We start from the raw sequence: 19,828 nt of genomic DNA, 5'->3' as shown, positions 1-19,828 counted from the left end.
ACTTTTCCAATGTGAACAGTTCAAAAGTCTCACACCATCTCAGCGTTTTGAGTTCGTGAAGAAGCACGGACTTTGTATCAACTGTCTTAAAGGAACGCATCTAGCTAGGGATTGCTCTAGTGGCTCGTGCAAAACCTGTGCTAAAAAACACCACTCGTTGCTTCATCTACCTCCGGTGACGGGGCGACCAGCGAATTCGCTCATTGTATCGGTAGCCAGCCAACCAACATCCCCATCGGACCAGCAAAATTCTTCGCAGTCAGATTCTGCTTCGCCCGCCGTGTCAAACTCGGTCGTCGTCGGTTTGCCGGTTTCCTCACCACCTACGGTATCGTCGTGTCGTCAATCTTCGGTCAATCCGCAATCGCTCTCGGACAAAGTTGCCCCCTTCTCGCCGTCGGTGTGTTCGCTGGGTTCCGATAACAACTCACCTCTCCTGAACCCTTGGCAAAAGCCAGAAACAGCCCTCCTGGGGCACCAGTCAACCGTGTTGCTGTCCACGGCAGTAATTAAGGTGAAAGATGTGGACGGGAATTTCCATTGTGCTCGCGCTCTTCTCGACAGTGGTTCTCAGCCAAGCTTCCTTACTGAAGCACTCTGTCAAAAGCTTCGACTGAAACAGTAGATGTATGAGAAATTAGATCGCTAATGGCGCTGTAGCCAATAAATTAATTAATTTTATTTCATACCTCAGATGTATTTATCCATTATTTTTAAATACACATGTTGTTGTGGATGTTTTGTTTTGGCTATGAAAATTGGTTTGACACTTGTAGGACCGGTACTGACGGTGTAAGGGCGCGGCAAACACGAACGCTCGCGACATTGACATTCTGTGGCTAGTTATTCTACTACTGAAACGCACCAAGATCAATTCGCCTGTCAGTGGTATCGGTCAGTCTGTGGTGAATGTTCGCTACGGAGTCACCCTGCATCTCGCCTCTCGCTATGGGAATCACCAATATAGTATGAATTGTCTAGTTTTACCAAAGCTTACCGTCGCTCTTCCCCGCCAGCACATTGATGTTTCGAAATGGAGGATTCCTCGTCACCTGCCTCTCGCGGATCCTCGATTCAATATAAGCCAAGGCGTCGATATCATCATTGGGGCAGAGCTGTTTTTCGCACTAATGGAAGGGGAACAGATTGTACTTGCATCGCAGTACCCGATATTACAAAAGACTGTTTTTGGATACATCGTTTGTGGCAAGGTGACTGAGTGTGCTGTGGAGTCCTCCGTCCAGACTAGTCATATTTGTACGGATGAAACTCTCGATGCTCAGCTAGAAAGGTTCTGGCAAAGCGAGAGCATCGACGACGGTAAAGCCTTGTCTTCCGAAGAAAAATATTGTGAGGAACATTTCCTGCGAACACATGAACGAGACGCTGACGGACGATACACAGTTCGACTTCCTCTGCGTGAGGAAATGGTGCCGTTTCTCGGTGAGTCAAACACTCTAGCCCTGCGAAGGTTTCTGGCAATGGAGAAGAAATTTGTGGCCGACGAGAATCTGCACCAGGAATACCGGAAATTCATGGAGGACTTCGAGAGGTTGGGGCATATGGAGGTGAGTTCGCGCGAGCAGTGTGGTCCACAATTCTTCCTGCCCCACCATGCCATCCAACGCCCAGAAAGCTCTACGACTAAGACGCGGGTAGTATTCGATGGGTCGTGTCGTAGCACGACCCAACTGTCGCTCAACGATGTGCTGTACACCGGTCCAACGGTTCAGCCACCACTGTATTATACAGTGGTCAACTTTCGTATGCCTCGGTACGCAGTAACTGCAGACGTGGCAATGATGTTCCGCCAAATTTGGGTGCACGAAGACGACCGCAAGTACCAACAAATTTTTTGGCGAAGTGATCCATCGGAACCAATGCGAACTTATCGCTTGAAAACGGTCGCTTATGGGCTGGCCAGCTCTCCATACCAAGCTACTAGGGTACTAAATCAGTTGGCTACAGATGAAGGCAGTCGATTTCCACTGGCTGTGCCGATAGTCCGTAAAGGCGTCTATGTCGATGATGTATTAACTGGTCACGACGACCAAACTACTCTAGCAGAATCCTGCAATCAGCTCACACAACTTCTCAATTGTGGCGGGCTGACACTTCGAAAATGGGCCTCAAATGATGCAACAGTGCTCGAAGGCGTTCCTCTGGAGCTGAGGGAAACTTCACCGCAATTGGATCTCGATCGTTCTCCCGCTATAAAGGCGCTCGGTCTCCTATGGTTTCCCAACGTCGACACGTTCAAATTCAAAATTCCGGAGCTACCAGAGCGGGGAAGCTTTACCAAACGAATAATCGTCTCAGAGATGTCAAGCCTCTTCGATCCGCTTGGCTTACTTGGACCAGTAATCGTCAACGCAAAAATTATAGATAGTAGAGTAAACATAGATCCGTCGATGATGAATCCGTTGTATCCAAACGAACTGTCAAAATTTGTATCCAAACGAGCATGACGTCACGATTCCAACAACAACAATGGGGCGCATGACGTCATATTCAACAGTCGCACTCCCGGAAAATACTATTCGCACGCTTGAAACATTTCACTCAGTGATGTCCGCAGATCTATGTTTACTCTACTATCTATAGCAAAAATGTTTGTGCAAACGCTCTGGGCAAGGAAATACACCTGGGATGAGGAGCTACCGATGGAACTCAACCGTTGGTGGGACAAATATCGATCGGAAATCAACCTGCTGGAAAATTTTGAGGTTTCTCGGCGAGTCATCATGAACAATCAACGTCAGTATACCCTGCACTGTTTTGTTGATGCATCACAACGAGGTTACGGATGTTGCGTGTACGTGGTGTCGCCGGACGATTCGGGTTTGATCGCGATTGATCGCCCGCTCAATTCATCTTCAAACGCTACATGGTGGGCCTTCACTTTTGCTAGCTACAATTCGTCAAAGGTTTTGGCCGCTGCAGGGGCGGCAATTGGCCCGAAGCATCGTGCACAAGTGCGTAACTTGTTCTAGATGTCGTCCGCGCCTAGGTCAGCAAATAATGGCTCCGTTACCCAGTGTACGTATCAAACCGGCGAGGCCATTTTCATACTCAGGTATGGATTATTGTGGACCATTTTTCGTGCGACCGTTGAATGGAAGGGGAGCGTCGCTCAAGATTTATGTCGGCCTTTTCGTATGTATGGTGGTCAAGGCCGTACACCTTGAAGTTATTGCTGATTTAACCTCCGTCGCGTGTATTAACGCCGTGAAACGCGTCGTCGCGCGCCGCGGACGCATAATCGAACTGTATTGCGACAACGCAACCGCATTTGTCGGGGCGAACCGTGAACTCCAAGCTTCGAGGAAGGAGTTTCAAAGGCAGCTCCAAGGAACACCGTGGAAAAACTACTGTTTGGAGAACGGAATTACCTTTCATTTCATCCCGGCTCGCTCGCCCCACTTCGGCGGGTTGTGGGAAGCGGGAATAAAATCATTCAAATACCACTTTCGCCGCGTTATGGGAAATCGAGCATTCACCATGGATCAATTACTAACGGTGGTCAGCCAGATAGAATCTGTTTTAAATTCTCGCCCGTTAGCACCACTCTCCGATTCTCCAGATGACCTGTCTGCATTGACCCCTGGTCATTTTCTGATTGGGGAGCCCCCGTTCTCCATTCCAGAACCCTGTTTAAGTGACCTGAATCCTAATCGTCTTACGCGTTTAGGGTAAAAGGGTATAATGCGCCCCACCGGGGCAAAACGCCCCCCTTTATTTTCTAGCGATTCAAGCGCTTTTCGCATGCGTGATCGATTGGAAATCTTGAATATTGAAGAAAAATTGCCATCAAGCTGATCCATTAGTTAATTGGTACAGAAAAGCAACAAAGTTATCAAAAAGTCTGAAATCGAAGCTTTTGGCGTAATATTTTACCTCTTGTAAACTGACTTCATTGTAAACGAAGCTAGCTCTGTTCGCTTGTGTTATTTGGCAACTTTTATGCAGTTAAACACTTGTTAAAAGACCCTCCTAGGATAAGCATGTAGTGGAATTATTCCCTGGGACAGTTTTATCACGGGGCTGGACGTTCTTCTTTTGGTGGGGCGTATTGCCCCGTTTGTTTTGATAAGGCAAATTTTTGAACGTTTTCGAAAAACGTTTCAAAGCTTCCATAGCCGCCCCTCCAAAGGCATAGTTTGCATGCAACACTTCACTGGCTTTAGGAACAACGATTTGCAGTGGACAATAGATGGAATAAGGCGCCAGTTTTAGATATATTGCCATTTCTGCTTAGGGGGGGCATATTATACCTGTTTACCCTACAGGAAATGAAGCGATCTGTGCAGGACCTCTGGCGTCGCTGGTCACGCGATTACTTACACCAGTTGCAACAACGACTCAAGTGGAAGAAGGCTACAGCCGACGTCCGGACGGGACAGCTGGTGCTCATTAAACAGGACAGCCTTCCGTCGCTTCAGTGGCCACTTGGACGAATCATCGAAACATTCACCGGTAGCGACGGCCATGTACGAGTCGTGGTGGTAAGGTCCGCAACGGGAACGTATAAGCGAGCTGTCACCGAGATATCCCTGCTGCCTATCGACTCCGACGATGAAGTTTCGAACCTGGATGATGCTGCCGGATACAATCAAGGACCAGAAAACAGTGGACAAGATGCCGGTATCGCTTGAAACGGATGGTTTCAACGGGGGCCGGTATGTTCCGGATGACTCCGCAATCGATTAATTTTAAGTTAGTTTTAAATTTAAATAATTTGTTAATCATGAACTCTACACATATAATTTGAACATCCCTACATTGTGTGCCACCTTAAGTGGCTCATTATAAATAATACTCAGTTTGAGCTAAACACACACACACATATACACCTACCCTTTAACCGCTGTCAAATGAAAAACGAGGACAGAATAAAAGTTACAGTTGGAGAGGAAAGATCGTTTTTTCCAGCATCGCGAAAGAAACGTCGGTTTTTTGGCAAGTGGTCCGGTAGTTGGCCGGAGAAAAGGTTCCTCTCGCTGTGTCGGCCGCTGATCAAAGCGGATCGCGTTTTTTCGGTAGAATTTCACCGACGACGGATAAAGGAAGTGCTTGAGAATCTGGGTCCGGAACAGTATTAATAATCAATTATCTTTTTCAGTGATATAGCTTATGAAATTTTCCTCTTCGACAGAGTTGAAGCCGACGGAGTTGATCCCGGCAGGAATCATGAAAGCACTGGCTGAATCGCTGCTGTCTTCCATCTCCATAGTTCCGTCTTCGTCTCGAAGAATTTCTTCAGCCGAATCCTTAAACGCTTGCGGCATTATACGTCCGTCGCTGTCTGAGTGGATCAGGCAAGAGCTCAAACGTTCTCTTATATTCGCCATGAGATGCCTAGAACACGATTTCAAGAAGGCTCGTTCGCTCCCCAGATGATTAGTCGGGACCAAGATCCAGACTATTTTTTTCCAATGCTGAAGTGATTTTATCGAATAAATAAATATTACGCCAGACTCAATGCTAAATCTATTCCATTTTATTCTTATTTTTGAAAATGAAGAAAACATGAAAACATACGATAGTAAATTTCATTGGATATGATAAATAAATACTATAACACTTCTAATACTAGTCATTACGATTAGTCAGGGCCGGATTTACAAATGTGGGGGCCCGGGGCCACAGTGTTATGGGGGCCCCTCTATATAGAGAATATGTTTTTGCATATATAATATGGGAAAAAATCTAAAAAACATCAACAATTCTGATAAAAATGTATCAATGAAGGTATTATTGTAGTTGTGAAACAATTTGAATAAAGATCAAAAGAAGTTGATATTCACTAAATGTATTCATAACAGATTTCAATTCTTTTGTTTTCACGCTAAAAACAATGATGAAATAAATTTATATAAAGTAAAACATGCTTTTTGCCAATGTGCTTATAGCATTAGATCCCAGATTTAGTAAAAACTCATGCTAGAGTTCACATAGAAACTGCAAGATAAATTTATAGCTGAAATTTTCGAGAAATCTAGTATAATTTGTAGCGCATTCGGTAGTGTCGCTTTTGTGAAATTCAAAGAGAATTTCACGGGAATTCCTGCTGCAATCTCTGATGAAGTTGCTGGTCGATAACAATAAAGTATGAAAACTTACCAAACATTTGTTCTAATGTTACTGCTGGAGTCCTGGCGACCTCTCAAAAGAATTTTCAACTTAACTTTGAATTCAAAAGAATTATTAAAAATTTTGAAGAAATTTTACCAGGAATCCATAATAAATTCGTAATGTAGTTACGGATATAAAATAGTATTGAACTTTTTTTTATCTAATTTTAACGAAATAAAAAAAACAAACAATATGAACATTACTACTTAAACTTATTGGTGTGTGCAGGAAAATGATGGAAACACTTAACAAAAATAAATTAAACAAGGGTATCCCAATGGAAATTATTTCCTTTCAAGGGATCCCAGAGATATAACTAATATACTAAATTTATTGAATTATAGAGTGTATTTTAAATAATAACTGGCAGTTGATACGATTTTATACTAAAAATGAATTAATTTTGGATCGGTAAACTGTTTCAAACTAGTTTTGAAAAGTATTCTATTATTTATCAGTTTCAAATGCTCAGGAAGTACGTTGTAGGTCGAAGGACCATAGAAGGATATTCGCATTTGACCGAGATTGCTGAAAGCTCTAGATCTTACTAAGTTATTGGCATGTCTTGTGTAGTGACCATGAATTCTCGTACGCAGATTTAAGTTGTGGTGCATATTGGGGTTTTTAATCACGTCGTATATGAATAAACAAGACTGAAGTTCACACAAGCCTCGTACAGGTAGTACTCCATGCGTTAATGTGCTATAAAGATCGAATGTTGAATATAACAGAGGCAATGAATAAATTATTTTGAGACACCTGTTCTGCAAAACTTGAAGTTTTTTAAGCTTGGATTTGCTGGCATGGACCCAGACGATCACAAGGTATTGTAGATGGGAATGAATGCAACCAAAATAAAACTTAAGAAGTGCATTGCGAGGGACAAAAGGTCTAACACGGTACATCAAACCACAAAAGGATGAGATTTATCTTTGAATATGTTCCGACTTAAAACTTGAAAATCTTTTGCCGAAAACCAGGACAAATGATTAGCCAATTTCTCCACAAATTTCTTTTATAATTTTCTCAAGGAATCTATTGATGTTATCAGAAGTTCGCCCATGATTCATCCTAATTTCAGTAAGCAAATCTCTCGACTCATGAAATTTGAACTAAAACTATTCAAAACAATCTGCCTTATATTCTAGCTAGATAACTTCCAGAAAATGTTGCAACAGTTTTGATGTTCTTCGATTTAAGTAAAATCAAACTCTAGTATTCCAAAAATACTTCTAAATTTCGAAAAAAAATCTTTCAATTCCTCTAAAAACTCTGTGGTAAATTCTTAAAAATGTTTTCAAAAACCAAGAAAAAACAAACTTATTCAGCAGGAACTTTTTGACTCTTCAATTTACAGATTTTTTCTTAAGCGTAACTTGGTGATAAGTCTAGGGAGGGCCATGGCCATGTCGGTATAGATTTTTATACTCCAGAACTGCTTCAAATATTCTTATTACCTGAATCTCGTGATTCTGGAAGGGGCCAGGCTCCCTGGCCACCCCTTATTTAAGCCAATGGAGATTTGGTGTTTATCTAGAATTCAGTCGAAGATTTTCTACATGATTTCTGGAAATTTATCTTGAGCAATTGCACAAATAAAAATAAATGTAAAATGTTGGAAACAATTTATAATATTACAAATAGCATTTTTTTTTTGTGAAGTGAAATTTTGTGGGGGCCCCTGAAATGTGGGGGCCCGGGGCCCTGGCCCCCCTGGCCTTCCCCTTAAATCCGGCTCTGCGATTAGTGAATAACATTCATAAGCTAAACTTATAATTTTTATTTATTGTGTGTTATGCATTATATTACACTTTCCAATACACACTATTAGGAAAACAAAATGGCAAAAATTTATAACATTTTCTCATACATTCGATATGGGAATTTCTTTATCCCTTCCTCCGCGTGGCACCGGCCGGACTGCAAGCAACCCAAGGGAAGATCGAGTAACCACCCACTGTGGGTACTTTGGTCGTAGGCTGACTGGGAAGGGGAGGTTTGCTTTTAAAAAACTTGAACGTTTGATCCCCATGTTAGGAGCGTCCGAGTGCCAGGTAAAAACTCCGGAAAGTAGGGGGTTGGTGTCAGGCCAGCCTTAAAAAACCATTGTAGCGGAAAATCAGCAACAGAATAATACGAACCGAGACCAACGGCAACGACCCCAGCGAACAAAAAGGACTTGCGATTGGAAACTCTGTACATGGAACTGCCGATCTCTCAACTTCATCGGGAGCACCCGCAAACTCGCTGATCTTCTGAAGGACCGCATGTTCGGAATCGTAGCGCTGCAGGAAATGTGTTGGACAGGATCCATGGTGAGAACGTTTAGAGGTAATCATTAGTATGGGACAAATATCAAATTCTCGCTCCAGTTGACTTTTTCGATTCCATTTAGGTCTCATATGAACTGTGCAAAATTTCAGCGTAATCGGTGAAACTATAATTTAGCGCAAGCGGTTCAAAGTTTTCATAGGATTTACTATGGGAAAAGTTACACTTTCAGATAAAAATTTCCAGAGGTCACCCATTGTCTCGTTAATTCAAATTGATCAACGCTTTTTGTAGAAAAATCATTTATGAAACTTTCCTTCGAAGACCGCAAAACAATTGGATGCTTGTGGAAAAAGTTATTGATTTATAACCGATTAGTGATCCGACGAACGGCTTTTTGTTTTGTTTTATCAGCAGCACTGCTGCTGATGTTGCTGCATTGGGTGGCGGGTGGCATCACCACCCCCAGAAACAGCAGCGGCCAAGGCAGCAGCTACAGTGCTGCTGATAAAACAAAACAAAAAGCCGTTCGTCGGATCACTAATCGGTAATAAATCAATAACTTTTTCCACAAGCATCCAATTGTTTTGCGGTCTTCGAAGGAAAGTTTCATAAATGATTTTTCTACGAGAAGCGTTGATCGATTTGAATTAAGGAAACAAGGGGGCAACCTCTGGGATTTTTTGTTTGAAAGTGTAACTTTTCCCATAGTAAATCCTATGTAAACTTTGAACCGCTTGCGCTAAATTATAGTTTCACCATTTGCGCTGAAATTTTGTACAGTTCATATGGGACATAAATGGGATTAAAAAAGTCGACTGGAGCCAGGATTTATTTTTCCCATACAAGCGTATCCCATACTAGTAATCATACCATCTACCAGAGCTGCAGCAACACACGCGAGCTGGGAACAGCTTACATCGTGGTGGGCGACATGCGGAGGCGCGTGATCGGTGGATAGCCGATCGACGAAAGAATGTGCAGGTTGAGGATCAAGGGCCGATTCACCAACTGCCGAACTGTTTGACATCATCCTCGATATTGCCGTAACCGCCACGCTCGCTCGCTTACAGGCATACTCGACATGACTACTGAAGTTCGACCATGACTTCAAGATGCTTCAGTTAGCGCTTGGCGATCGAGCACCCGATCTCCGTCATGTGGTGTGCGAGTGTCAGTTGCATCGACCTCATCCAGCCCTCGACCATGTCGATCGCATGCGCTGTCGTTAGCTTAATCTCTTCAACCGACTCACCGTATACCACAAGGGTAATGTCGTCAACAAAGCCAACCAACTTTACTCCCGGTGGTAGTGCTAGCCTCAACACGCCGTCGCATGCCGCGTTCCACAGTATCGGGCCCACGATTGATCCTTGTGGTACCCCCGCGTTAACATTGTACTGTTTTTCGCCCTCCTCAGTGTCGTAAATCAGCACCCTGTTCTGGAAGTAGCTTTCCAGAATTCGCCTTAGTCTAGCCGGGACTCCTGAGCGAAGTATGGCGCTCTCTATGGCGGCCCAGCTAACACTATTCTAACGTCTAGCGTGACGATCGCGCAGTAGCGGATGCCTCTCCGCTTTTTCTGCAGCGCAACCTCGGCCAATCCGGTCACCGACCTAATGGAATCCACTGTCGATCTACCCTTGCGAAAGACAAACTGGCATGGCTGTCTGATAGCCCCGCATTGTCCGTCCTCTCGGTGTAGACCAATAACCTCGACAGAATGATCCGCTCTAGGAGTTTCCCGGCCGTGTTCAATAGGCAGATTGGTCTATATGCCGATGGGTCACCTGGCGGCTTCCCGTGCTTGGGCAAAACCAATTTTTAGCTCTTCCACCTATCCGGAAATTCTCCTCTATCCAGTCCAGGCACCTCTGCATAGCCCGTCTGACCATGTCAAGGCTAGTCTCGATAGCCGCTTTGATAGCCATCGTCGGAATGCCATCCGGGCCCGGGCCTTGTTCAACTTAAGTGATTTTGCAATTGCGGTTAGCTCGTCATTTGTCACTGGGGGAATCTCGCTCGGACCGGAGTGGTCTTGCAGCATGGGTACCCATGGTCTGACCTCGTGGTGCGGGAACAACGTTTCCACTATTCTCTGCAGCATCTCGGGAGAGCGTTCCGGTGGTGCAGATATACCCTTCGTTTTGCACATGACTACCCGGTAGGCATCTCCCAAGGGGGTTGTGTTGGCCGTCTGACAGAGATTACCGATGCATGCCCGCTTACGCGCCTTAATGTCTTTGTTCAGTGCTAATTTTGCCACCCTGTATACCTCTTCTCACTCCGCTCTCAACTCATCGGTCCGAGCTCCTTGCATCCTTCTCCTTGCCCTATGACAGGATGCGCGGAGCTCCGCGATTTCCTTGCACCACCAGTATACTGGTCTGCGTCCATTCTTGGGTATGGATCGTCTCGGCATTGCGGCGTCGCACGCTCGTCTCAGGGTTCCGACTAGACCCTTGCTAGACAGATAGTCGGTGTGCTGCTCCATGAGCAGTCGCTCCACAAATGCCGGCTTATCGAAATGCGAGGTTAGCCATCCTCGTGACGGTAATCCACGACTGCTGCCATCTACCGCCATGTTCGGTACTGTATCGAATCGCCAGGTAATCACTATGCGTGTACTCGGTGACAACTCTCCAGTCTGAGCTAGGGTTAAAACCTGGGCTCCAGAAGGTCACATCAATGATGGATTCCGCTCCGTTCCTGCTACAGGTGCTTGTACTGCCCACATTCGCAACCTCGACGTTTAATCCCGCCTTAACCCCGAGTAAAGCCCAACCTCTCTCGTTCGTCGAGTGACTGCCCCACTCGACCACCCACGCGTTAAAGTCCCCACCGATGACCAAGGGACTCAATCCTACTAGTGCGCTTACCAGCGAGCATGGACGAGAACTGGTTTATCGGCCACCTGGGGGGGGAGGCATAGCAACTGTAGTAGTAGACACCGTCGATCTTCGCAATTGCGTAGCCCTCGCTGGTCATGGAGATTATCTCCTGAACCGGGTACCGACCGGTCATACAAGTCGTCGTTTTCTAAACTTTATCCGCTACTCAGTTTCCATTATCGGGAGCGGGGAGGGGAGTAGTGCGATGTCTGTACTCGACTCCTAGGCGGATTGAACAACTGCTGCTCGGCTTCACAGTGCAGTGATTTAAGTTCAACTGTGTGACCTGCGTCATGTTCGGCGGTTCTGACCTCTACTCATGCTTGGGCACTAGGGCGTCCCTTATTTTGCAAAAATTGGAAATGTTATAAGTTCGTTAGTGGAAAATGATTGTTTTAGCTAAAAAATGATCGTGTCAAAATTTGAAGTCCGTATCTCAAGGCTAAGCGGTCCCTCAAGGGGCCTAAAGTTGTCAAAAATTGTATGGGACCAAAGAAACATGAAATTTTTTTTGGACAAAAAATACGCTATTCTACTAAAACCGGTGATTTTAGGAGCTTAAGGGCCAAAAATGTGCTTAGATTTGCGATATCTCTACTCGTTTTTGAGTTATTAAACAAAATAGGGTAAGTTTCCTTCGGAATCTAAAAAAATGGTCAAAAATGCTGATTTTTCAGTGTTTTTTTGTCAATATCTTGGAAACGAGTAGAGATATCGCAAAACTAGGCACATTTTTGGCCCTTTAAGATCCTAAAATCACCGGTTTTAGTGGAAAAGCGTATTTCTTTTGTCCAAAAAAAGTTCATGTTTTTTTTTTTGTCCCATACAATTTTTGACAACTTTAGGCCCCTTGAGGGACCACTTACCCTTGAGATACGGACTTCAAATTTTGACACGATAATTTTTTGCTAAAACGACCATTTTCCACTAACGAACTTATAACATTTCTAAATTTTGCAAAATAAGGGACGGCCTATTGGGCACTTAAGCCCACCCGTCACGTGGCCTTTGTTTACTGTGCAAATCTGAAACTTTCTGCAGAGTTTGCTCCTGCCGGGGCCTTGGCATGCCCACGACTTGTGTCCTCGCTCAGAGCATCTAAAGCTCTGCGGCGGCTCGTAGATATTGAGCGGACACTATGACCAGCCGACTTTGATCATGCCCTTCGCAGCCGCTTTTTTGACTCCCCAATTGGAAGCTTGATCGTAGCGATCTGCGTGCCTGCTGGGCCCCTCCGCATGTGGATCGATGTGTTCGGCGCATCTACCATGCACTGTTCCTTGAGGACGGCAGAAAGTTTTTCCGCGATGGTGATCTCATCCAGATTCTTACACTGGAGGTTTGCCTCCGGCGTCAGAATCCTTACCAGTACCTTCTCGCCCAGTACTTTCTGTGCTAGCGCCGTGTAAGAGGTGCCCTTATTGATCGCATCCTTCTTAAGCACCAGCATCATCTCACCTGTCCTAGTGCGCCAGATGCTTTTGACATCCGCGCCTAACTCCGAGAAACGATTTTCGCCTCGCATAGCCCGCAGCACTTATTCGTAGCTATCTCCCTCTGTTTTAAGGACCTGTGCACCGTTTACAAGCAGGCTTCGCCTTGGTTTTACTCAAAATCTTCTCTTTCCTATTTTAACCAACCGTAATCCAAGGGTTCTCCTTCCCTTGGGCCGGTTGGCCTCCGCTACTTTTAACGCCCTCATCAAGGGGTTTCGGATCCTTACCCGTTGCTCGTTTTGCGACCGGTTTAGGGTTGCTCGCACTGCGCGGGCGTTTACCTCTCACTGGCCGTTCCTCGTCGACGAGCCGTTCCTTGGGGCGAGTTTTTCGTCTTTTCTGCAGCCCCACCTGTCTGCACCTTAGTCATGCTCTCCATAGCGGGCCGGTCCGCTTGCGTGGACCTCTATACTCTACCCGCGTCAGCTACACTATCTCGTCGCTCAACCATGAGATCGTACTCTTTCTTGACTTGGGCTACCGAATGACAGAGCATCAGCAGACCTTTTTTGAAGCCTTCGCTGATGTTGTTCCGCCCGCTCGTGTAGCCGATCAGCTCCTCGAGCTGTTCGAAGACCACCAGCATCTTCGGAAGCCCATCCCTGTTTCGGTTCAGCGCATGCGTGAGTCCCGCTTCACTCATCTGCGTGTCCTCAGTCGCTGAATCGGTCCTCGTTTTGTAATTGAGGGGATTCTACCCTCGCCGCTTGTTTCAGTTCGCCTCTCGCGAACGGGTTGAACGCCCCAACCTCCCCATTAGAGCCGCTGTCCCTCACTGCCACTGAAGTAGTCGCCCAAGAATCCCTGTGGTTATCTATGCAGGTAGGGAGGCCACCCACGGGTTGGCACAGGCCCTTAATGGACCTGAGCTCAGAGCCAGGATCAGCGCTAGTCAGGTTTCTTCAACTGAGCCTACATCCAACCAGTTAGTTTTCTAAGCTGGGTATAGATCGGGAACGTACTCTAAGACCTTGCCAAGGTTTAATTAGACGGAAGGCAGCTCCGACATTAGCCCACCCGTCGTTTCAGGTCGGTGTCACCCGGCCCTACTAAGAGGATAGAATGCCGTTGCCACCAGCACACCTCTACGCCGTGGTCGTTTAAGAGTGTATCATTTCGTTGACGAGTTCCATCGTGCGCACCAGTATGCCGTAATCAGGAACTTACCGACATTACTTCTGATGTGCCCGAGGCACCCCTGACCAGGCTAGGGCACTTTGGAAGCGGTACCGAATCGCTTGTACAGGTTGAGCCTTCCGGATGTGTGGTATCTCTGAAGAAGCCCAGCAGAGCCCACTGCTGAACGCCCGCCACGCCTAGGCAAACTCCGCTTGAACTACTCGTGTGCAGCGCACATGATGCTCGGTCACCGTACAGTGCCAAAGGTGGTGAGTCCTCACTGGTTTTCGAACATACATCACCTAAGAAGCTCCCGCCGTTCTAGTGTACACGAGCGCATACGAACCTCTGCCAGGAGACCGATGCAGCGAGCATATACTGATGAGAAGCGAATTGTGCGACAAGCGGTGTTCGCCGCTGCCAAAGTCGCGCTGAAAACCGAGATAAGGACAAGCAAAAAGGTCTGCCTTGGGTGTCTTTGTCAGAATGCCAATGCGAATCTGTGGTGTGATGCCTACAGGATCGAGATGACCAAGAAAAGAGGTTCAATAGCAGTCTCCCGAGATGGATGTTAGGAGGGCTTTTTCTTAGTCCTTGGCCCCCTTTCGTAGGACCGCTGGGAAATGGGCCTGTGGATGAATGGAGGGTCGCCGATGATAAACTTGCGGGGATTGCAAAATGTTTTAGCCTAGGTAAAGTCCCCGGATCAGGCGGAGTTTCAAACCTGGCCTTATGAGTAACTATTTCAGAGGCTTCCGAGATGTTCAGATCTGCTTTTCTGAAATGCCTGAAAGAGGGAGTCCTCTCAGAGGTTTAAAAGCGGTAAAGTCTGATACATAGGTGGGGAAACCACCAAAAGACCAGTCGAAATATACACCAATATGGCGTGGAAGATACTGGTAGATCCTGTTGAGGCACACTGAGAGTGTAAATGACATCATTTGACATTAGTAGGACATTTCACAAATTTGTAGTGGGCACAAACAGGAGTGTGATGTGGATTGACATCTAAGCCGAACAGAGAGATGAGTTTGTGAAATAGGAGTGTTCACGGCGCGGCTTCGGAGTCAGTTTGGCTTTCTATTCCGCAGAACCATTACCTGTTCTGTGGCTTAGTTGGTTAAAGCACCGGTATAGCGAATACGGAGTCGTGGGTTCAAATCCCACCAGAACGCGATTCACAAATTTCATCTCGCAATTTGTCAATTAGCAACATTTCGTGCCTTTTAATTACAAGTTTTTTTCAGTATGTAGTCAACAGTGTAAATTTATTAACATGTTTGCCTAAACCATTAGCACAGCCACATGATCACGAACTCTGTAAAACCAAGCTCAGCGTTATTAACTGAGCATCCACCTACTTGTGGAAATTCCATTTCTCCAGCGTGACATAATTCTACAACTGTTCGGCATTTCTTTCATTTATGCAACATCCAATAAATGTTCGACCAAGTATTGGAATTTCATGTTCCGACTCTACTCCTTGGCACCCTCCTGACCGTTACGACCCCACGACAAGATTTGCATGCGAATTGAACTAAACTACTCTTGCACTCGCACAGTCGTCGGCAGAGATTAGCATATTAATAGGTTCGCAGTGCAGATCGATTTAGAGCGACCGCGTCCACGGTTGTTTGCAAAGGCTCCTGTTGATGGCCAGAAAAAAAATGCGTTCCTACATTCGCAATTGGTTCAAGTTTTATGCAAATAGAATGTGTTTGACTTTGTACGATCGTTGCCGATGCGTTGTTTTTGACCAAGAGATAATGCATAATGAATTTAAATTCGACGATTCAATAAATGAGCGTAGATGGGTCTTTTCTGTATTTGCCGGCAATAAGGAAATATTTTTGAGATAGGTGTATGGGAAACAGCAATAGTGTTACATACTGTTTATACTTTTTGTAACTAGCTGTCTTGCTGTTGAATGCTCCCCCCTAATCAAAGAAATTCAGTTTCTCATACAAACTGACTAATTTTCAAATGATAGGCTTGCAATCACTTTGCTGTCCCAATAACCTTCTTATATACGGCATATAAAAAGTTCGCATGCCATCGGACACTTAAGCATTCAAATTTGGACAAATTGCTGAAATATTTCGTTCAGTTTGCTCAACCCTTCTCCACGGAGCTGCAAGCACCACCGCACTGCCGAATGGCATGCGTGGGTGGGTGCATGTTCGCTTGCACGCGTCTGGCGCTCGGTTTCATGATCCGGAGCGCCAGTTTGATTTACGTTTCGTGTTCAACCTCGATGGGAAAGTAGTCGGTCGCTGTCGCTGTGCTGCGCTGCGTCCCACAGAAGGTCGAATCTGATCGCCGAGTCAGAAGACCAACTGGTGACTGTCACCCCACCCGCTGGCCACCGCCGGCCGCGGCGCTGGACTGCACCAGACATAACAATATACCGGAGAATGGTGGTTGCTGATTTTGTCTACGGCCGCGCATACGTAACGGGCCAAGAATCGTGACTAGGTTTGCCCTGCAGGCAGACAAAACTGATCTTTGTGCGGTATCTATAGCTGAAGGTGCACGAAACGCACGAGAATGGGTCACCAAACACCACCACCGCCGAGCCGTCGCAAAATCAGTCAGAGACCCGCATTCGCAGCCAAAGTGCAACGCGACGGCGGCAGTTCGCTAAAAGCATTTTCGCCTTGTCTTTCAAAAACCGAAACAAGTTTTTTTTATTGGTCATTCATTCGAGCTGGAGAAAAATGCGTCTGCACGAAAATTTCCGGGTGTTTGCTTGCTCGCCTATGGCATCAACCCATTGTATCCTAACATGCTGCTTTTTAAGCGCTTTAGCTTTAGTCTATTGGGCATTTGCAGAAGAATTGTCTGCAGTATTATCGGCCGTTTATGAACCATGTAGAATTGAAGGAGGGGTAGGTTTGAAACTAACGCGCAAAATTTGGTCACACCATTTTTTTTTTTTCAGAACTACTGCGTATACCAAAATAGCTGATTTTTGGACCGTACATTGTATGGCGGCTACCTTAAAATTTTCATCAAAATCGGTTTAGTATTTGCGGAGATATTGTTGAATCCTGAGATCTGCAGTTTTAAAAAATTGTACAAAGAGGATTCAAAAATAAGAACCCATTTTTACTGTTTTATTTATATAGCCAGAAAAAGTTAACCGATTTCAATAACTTAAATTTCTGTTTTTAAAGTATGCATGTCAAAATGTTGTGCAAATATTTCATTCAATTTTATGTAGCCGTTACAAATTTATATTTTAAGTAACACCCGTTCAGTTTTTTTTCATATTCAAACTGCTACAACTTTGAAAGTATTCATACAAAATGGCTCAAAATTTAACTAAGAACATATTTTTATAATAGTATTATACTGTAAAATTTTCATATGAAGAGGAGCAGTATTGATAGTTCTATAATCAAAATTGTGTTTTACTGTCCTTAAATTGGGGTTTTAAATTTTGAAAAATGTATTGATTTTTTGTTTTCATACGATGGAGCATATTTTTCTGAGCCACTATGATTTTTTCCAGATTTTTATAATTTAATTGTGATACCTAAAATCAATTTCAAAGATATTTTTTGAAATCACCTTTTGACAGCTGAGCAACTGCTTGACAGCTTTGTCCAGTACAAAATGCGACGAGGGGTGATTCGACAAATCGCTCCCATACAAACTTCAAATTGATTTTTAAATAGGTTCCTGGGCTCCAAAATTCATGAAAATTTGGAGTTCGGCTCAGTTTGGCATGTAGATTCAGAATATGAGATTATCTCAACACCGCTAAAGAAGCCAATTGCAGAAAATTTACTATGGAGCGCTTTGTACAAAATTTTAAAAAGGCTGGACGTTGGTTTTATCTACATATCAACCAATACTTGATGGATTTGGATGAAACTTTTATGGAATAAGCTACATATAATGTACCATTACTGGTCCAAAAATAAACTGTTTTGGTGTACGCTGTCTAAAGTTATGAAAAAAATGTTGTGGCCAAATTTTGCGCGTGCCAGTCTTTATGTACTTCATTATTTCATGCTAAAGCTAAGTTTCCTGTTGCCAAGTAGAGCGCTCAAGTAAAATTTCACCTTTTTCCGTAAGCAATTTTGACATTTGTTTAACTGACAGCATTTTAACGAAACGATGCTGTAAGATGGATGCGAAGAAAAGGGCATCATGTTGTTTACGATTTGAGCTTTTGATTGATTTGATTTTTTACGATTTGAAATTTCGTTCGTTTCCTCAAGAAATGTTATTGAAATTGAAATGCACTTTTTCGCGCGCATGTGGGGAAAATGATACAATTTATAACTTTTGGGTGGGCTTCTAGGGAAAATCCAGATAGTGAGATTCCAACGGAGTTGTGAAGCTTTCCAAGGAAAATAATGATAAGAGAGATTGCGCTGGGATTGTGGGGGAACTTTTAATGGTATTACAGCGAGAACACTGGATAGATACTAATTATAAATTCTGCAATTTAGGGGTTCGGACTACGGTGGGAGGAATTCTGCTGGAACTCTGGCGGTTACTTCATGGAGTTCTTGAATAAATACTGGGACAAAGCTTCACGGGAAATTTTATGAAGATCCACGAAGGATTCTTTGTGGTGAATCTTCTGGCATTCCGTACGAAGGTTTTTCTCTGAGATTTCGCAGAAAATCCTCTTGAAATTCTTCCAGGTGTTCCACCGGAGTTCGCCGGGGATTTTCATAAAATGTCTCTGAGATTTTCATTGGAATTTCTACAAAAAAAAAACCCTCCATGAAGGAACTATTGTTTTTTTCCAGGATTTAATAGCATGGAATCTTCTAGGAGTTCCTTCATGGTTTTCTTCAGAAGTGTTTTCTAAGATTCTACCAGAAGTTTTTTTGAACCATCCTCCAATAATTTCAACCGGGATTTCTTTAGTTTTTTTTTCCGGGGTCCACTCATATATTTATTCGGAGAACCCACAGGAATTCCTTGCGGGATCACTCCAAGAGTTCCTTCTAGGATTTCTACAGGAATGCATTCAAAGATTTCTCCAGGAGTTTTTTTTTTCTAGAATAGAACTATTTGGGATCCCTCTATGTTTTCTCTGGGCGTTTCTTATATGAATCCTCAAAGAATTCCTTTTTGGATTTTTCCAGGAAATGTTTATCAGATTTATCTGGGAAACCCTACCTCCAGTAACTTTTTCCGGGATTCTTCTAAGTCTCCTCTAGGTGTAACTTTATAAGTTCCTCTTTTAGTTTCATCTGCTTTTTCTCCAGGATTTTCTTTTAATATTACACCACGAGTGGCATCAGGGAGATTTATCCAATAATTTCTCCAAAGATTTCTTCCGAAATTCCTCCGTTGATTCCTCCAGGTATTCTCCCAGGAATTCTTCCGCAGACTTCTCCATAAATTCCTCCTGAGATTTCTCCACGAATTCCTCCGGAAATTCTTGCAGAATATTTTTTTCGGAAATTCCACAGGGAAAACCTTCTGGAGATTCCTCCAGAAATGCCTCCAAAAATTCCGCTAGGAATTCCTCCGTATATTCTTCCAGGAACTCCTCCGGAGGTTTCTTCGGAGATACCTACAGAAATTCGTCCTAGAATTCCTCCGGAGATTCCTCCAGGAATTCCTCCGAAGATTCCTCCAAAAATTCCTCCTGGAATTGCTCCTAGGATTCTTCCAGGAATTCTTCCGAGGATTCCTCCAGGAATTCCTTCGAGGATTCCTCGGAAGAATCTCCGGAGGAATTGCTGAAGGAATTCCTGGAGGAATCTCCGGAGAAATTACTGCAGGAATCTTTGGAGGAATTCCTGAAGGAATCTCTGTAGAGATTTCCGGAGGAACCGCCGGAAGAATTCCTGAAGGAATCTCCGAAGCAATTTCTGGAGGAATCTCCGGTGAAATTCCTGGAAGAATCTCCGGAAAAAAAAATCTGGAGAAATCTCCGTAGGA

General features: G+C 44.4%; 1 protein-coding gene across 1 annotated transcript; it reads left to right on the top strand.

The window, feature by feature from the left end:
* The first annotated feature begins 854 nt into the window (after positions 1-854).
* On the top strand, positions 855-5,102 carry LOC115258904 (uncharacterized). Its single transcript, XM_029859367.2, has 2 exons — positions 855-1,443; positions 4,290-5,102. The coding sequence occupies exons 1-2, from the start codon at positions 1,375-1,377 to the stop codon at positions 4,653-4,655; spliced, it is 435 nt and encodes a 144-aa protein (XP_029715227.1). The 5' UTR covers positions 855-1,374; the 3' UTR covers positions 4,656-5,102.
* Positions 5,103-19,828: the final 14,726 nt, after the last annotated feature.

The sequence above is a fragment of the Aedes albopictus genome, chromosome 2, assembly GCF_035046485.1.
Source record: "Aedes albopictus strain Foshan chromosome 2, AalbF5, whole genome shotgun sequence".
Classification (NCBI taxonomy): Eukaryota; Metazoa; Arthropoda; class Insecta; order Diptera; family Culicidae; genus Aedes; species Aedes albopictus.
The sequence above is the reverse complement of the archived record's forward strand: the minus strand, read 5'-3'. Positions and strand labels throughout refer to the sequence as shown.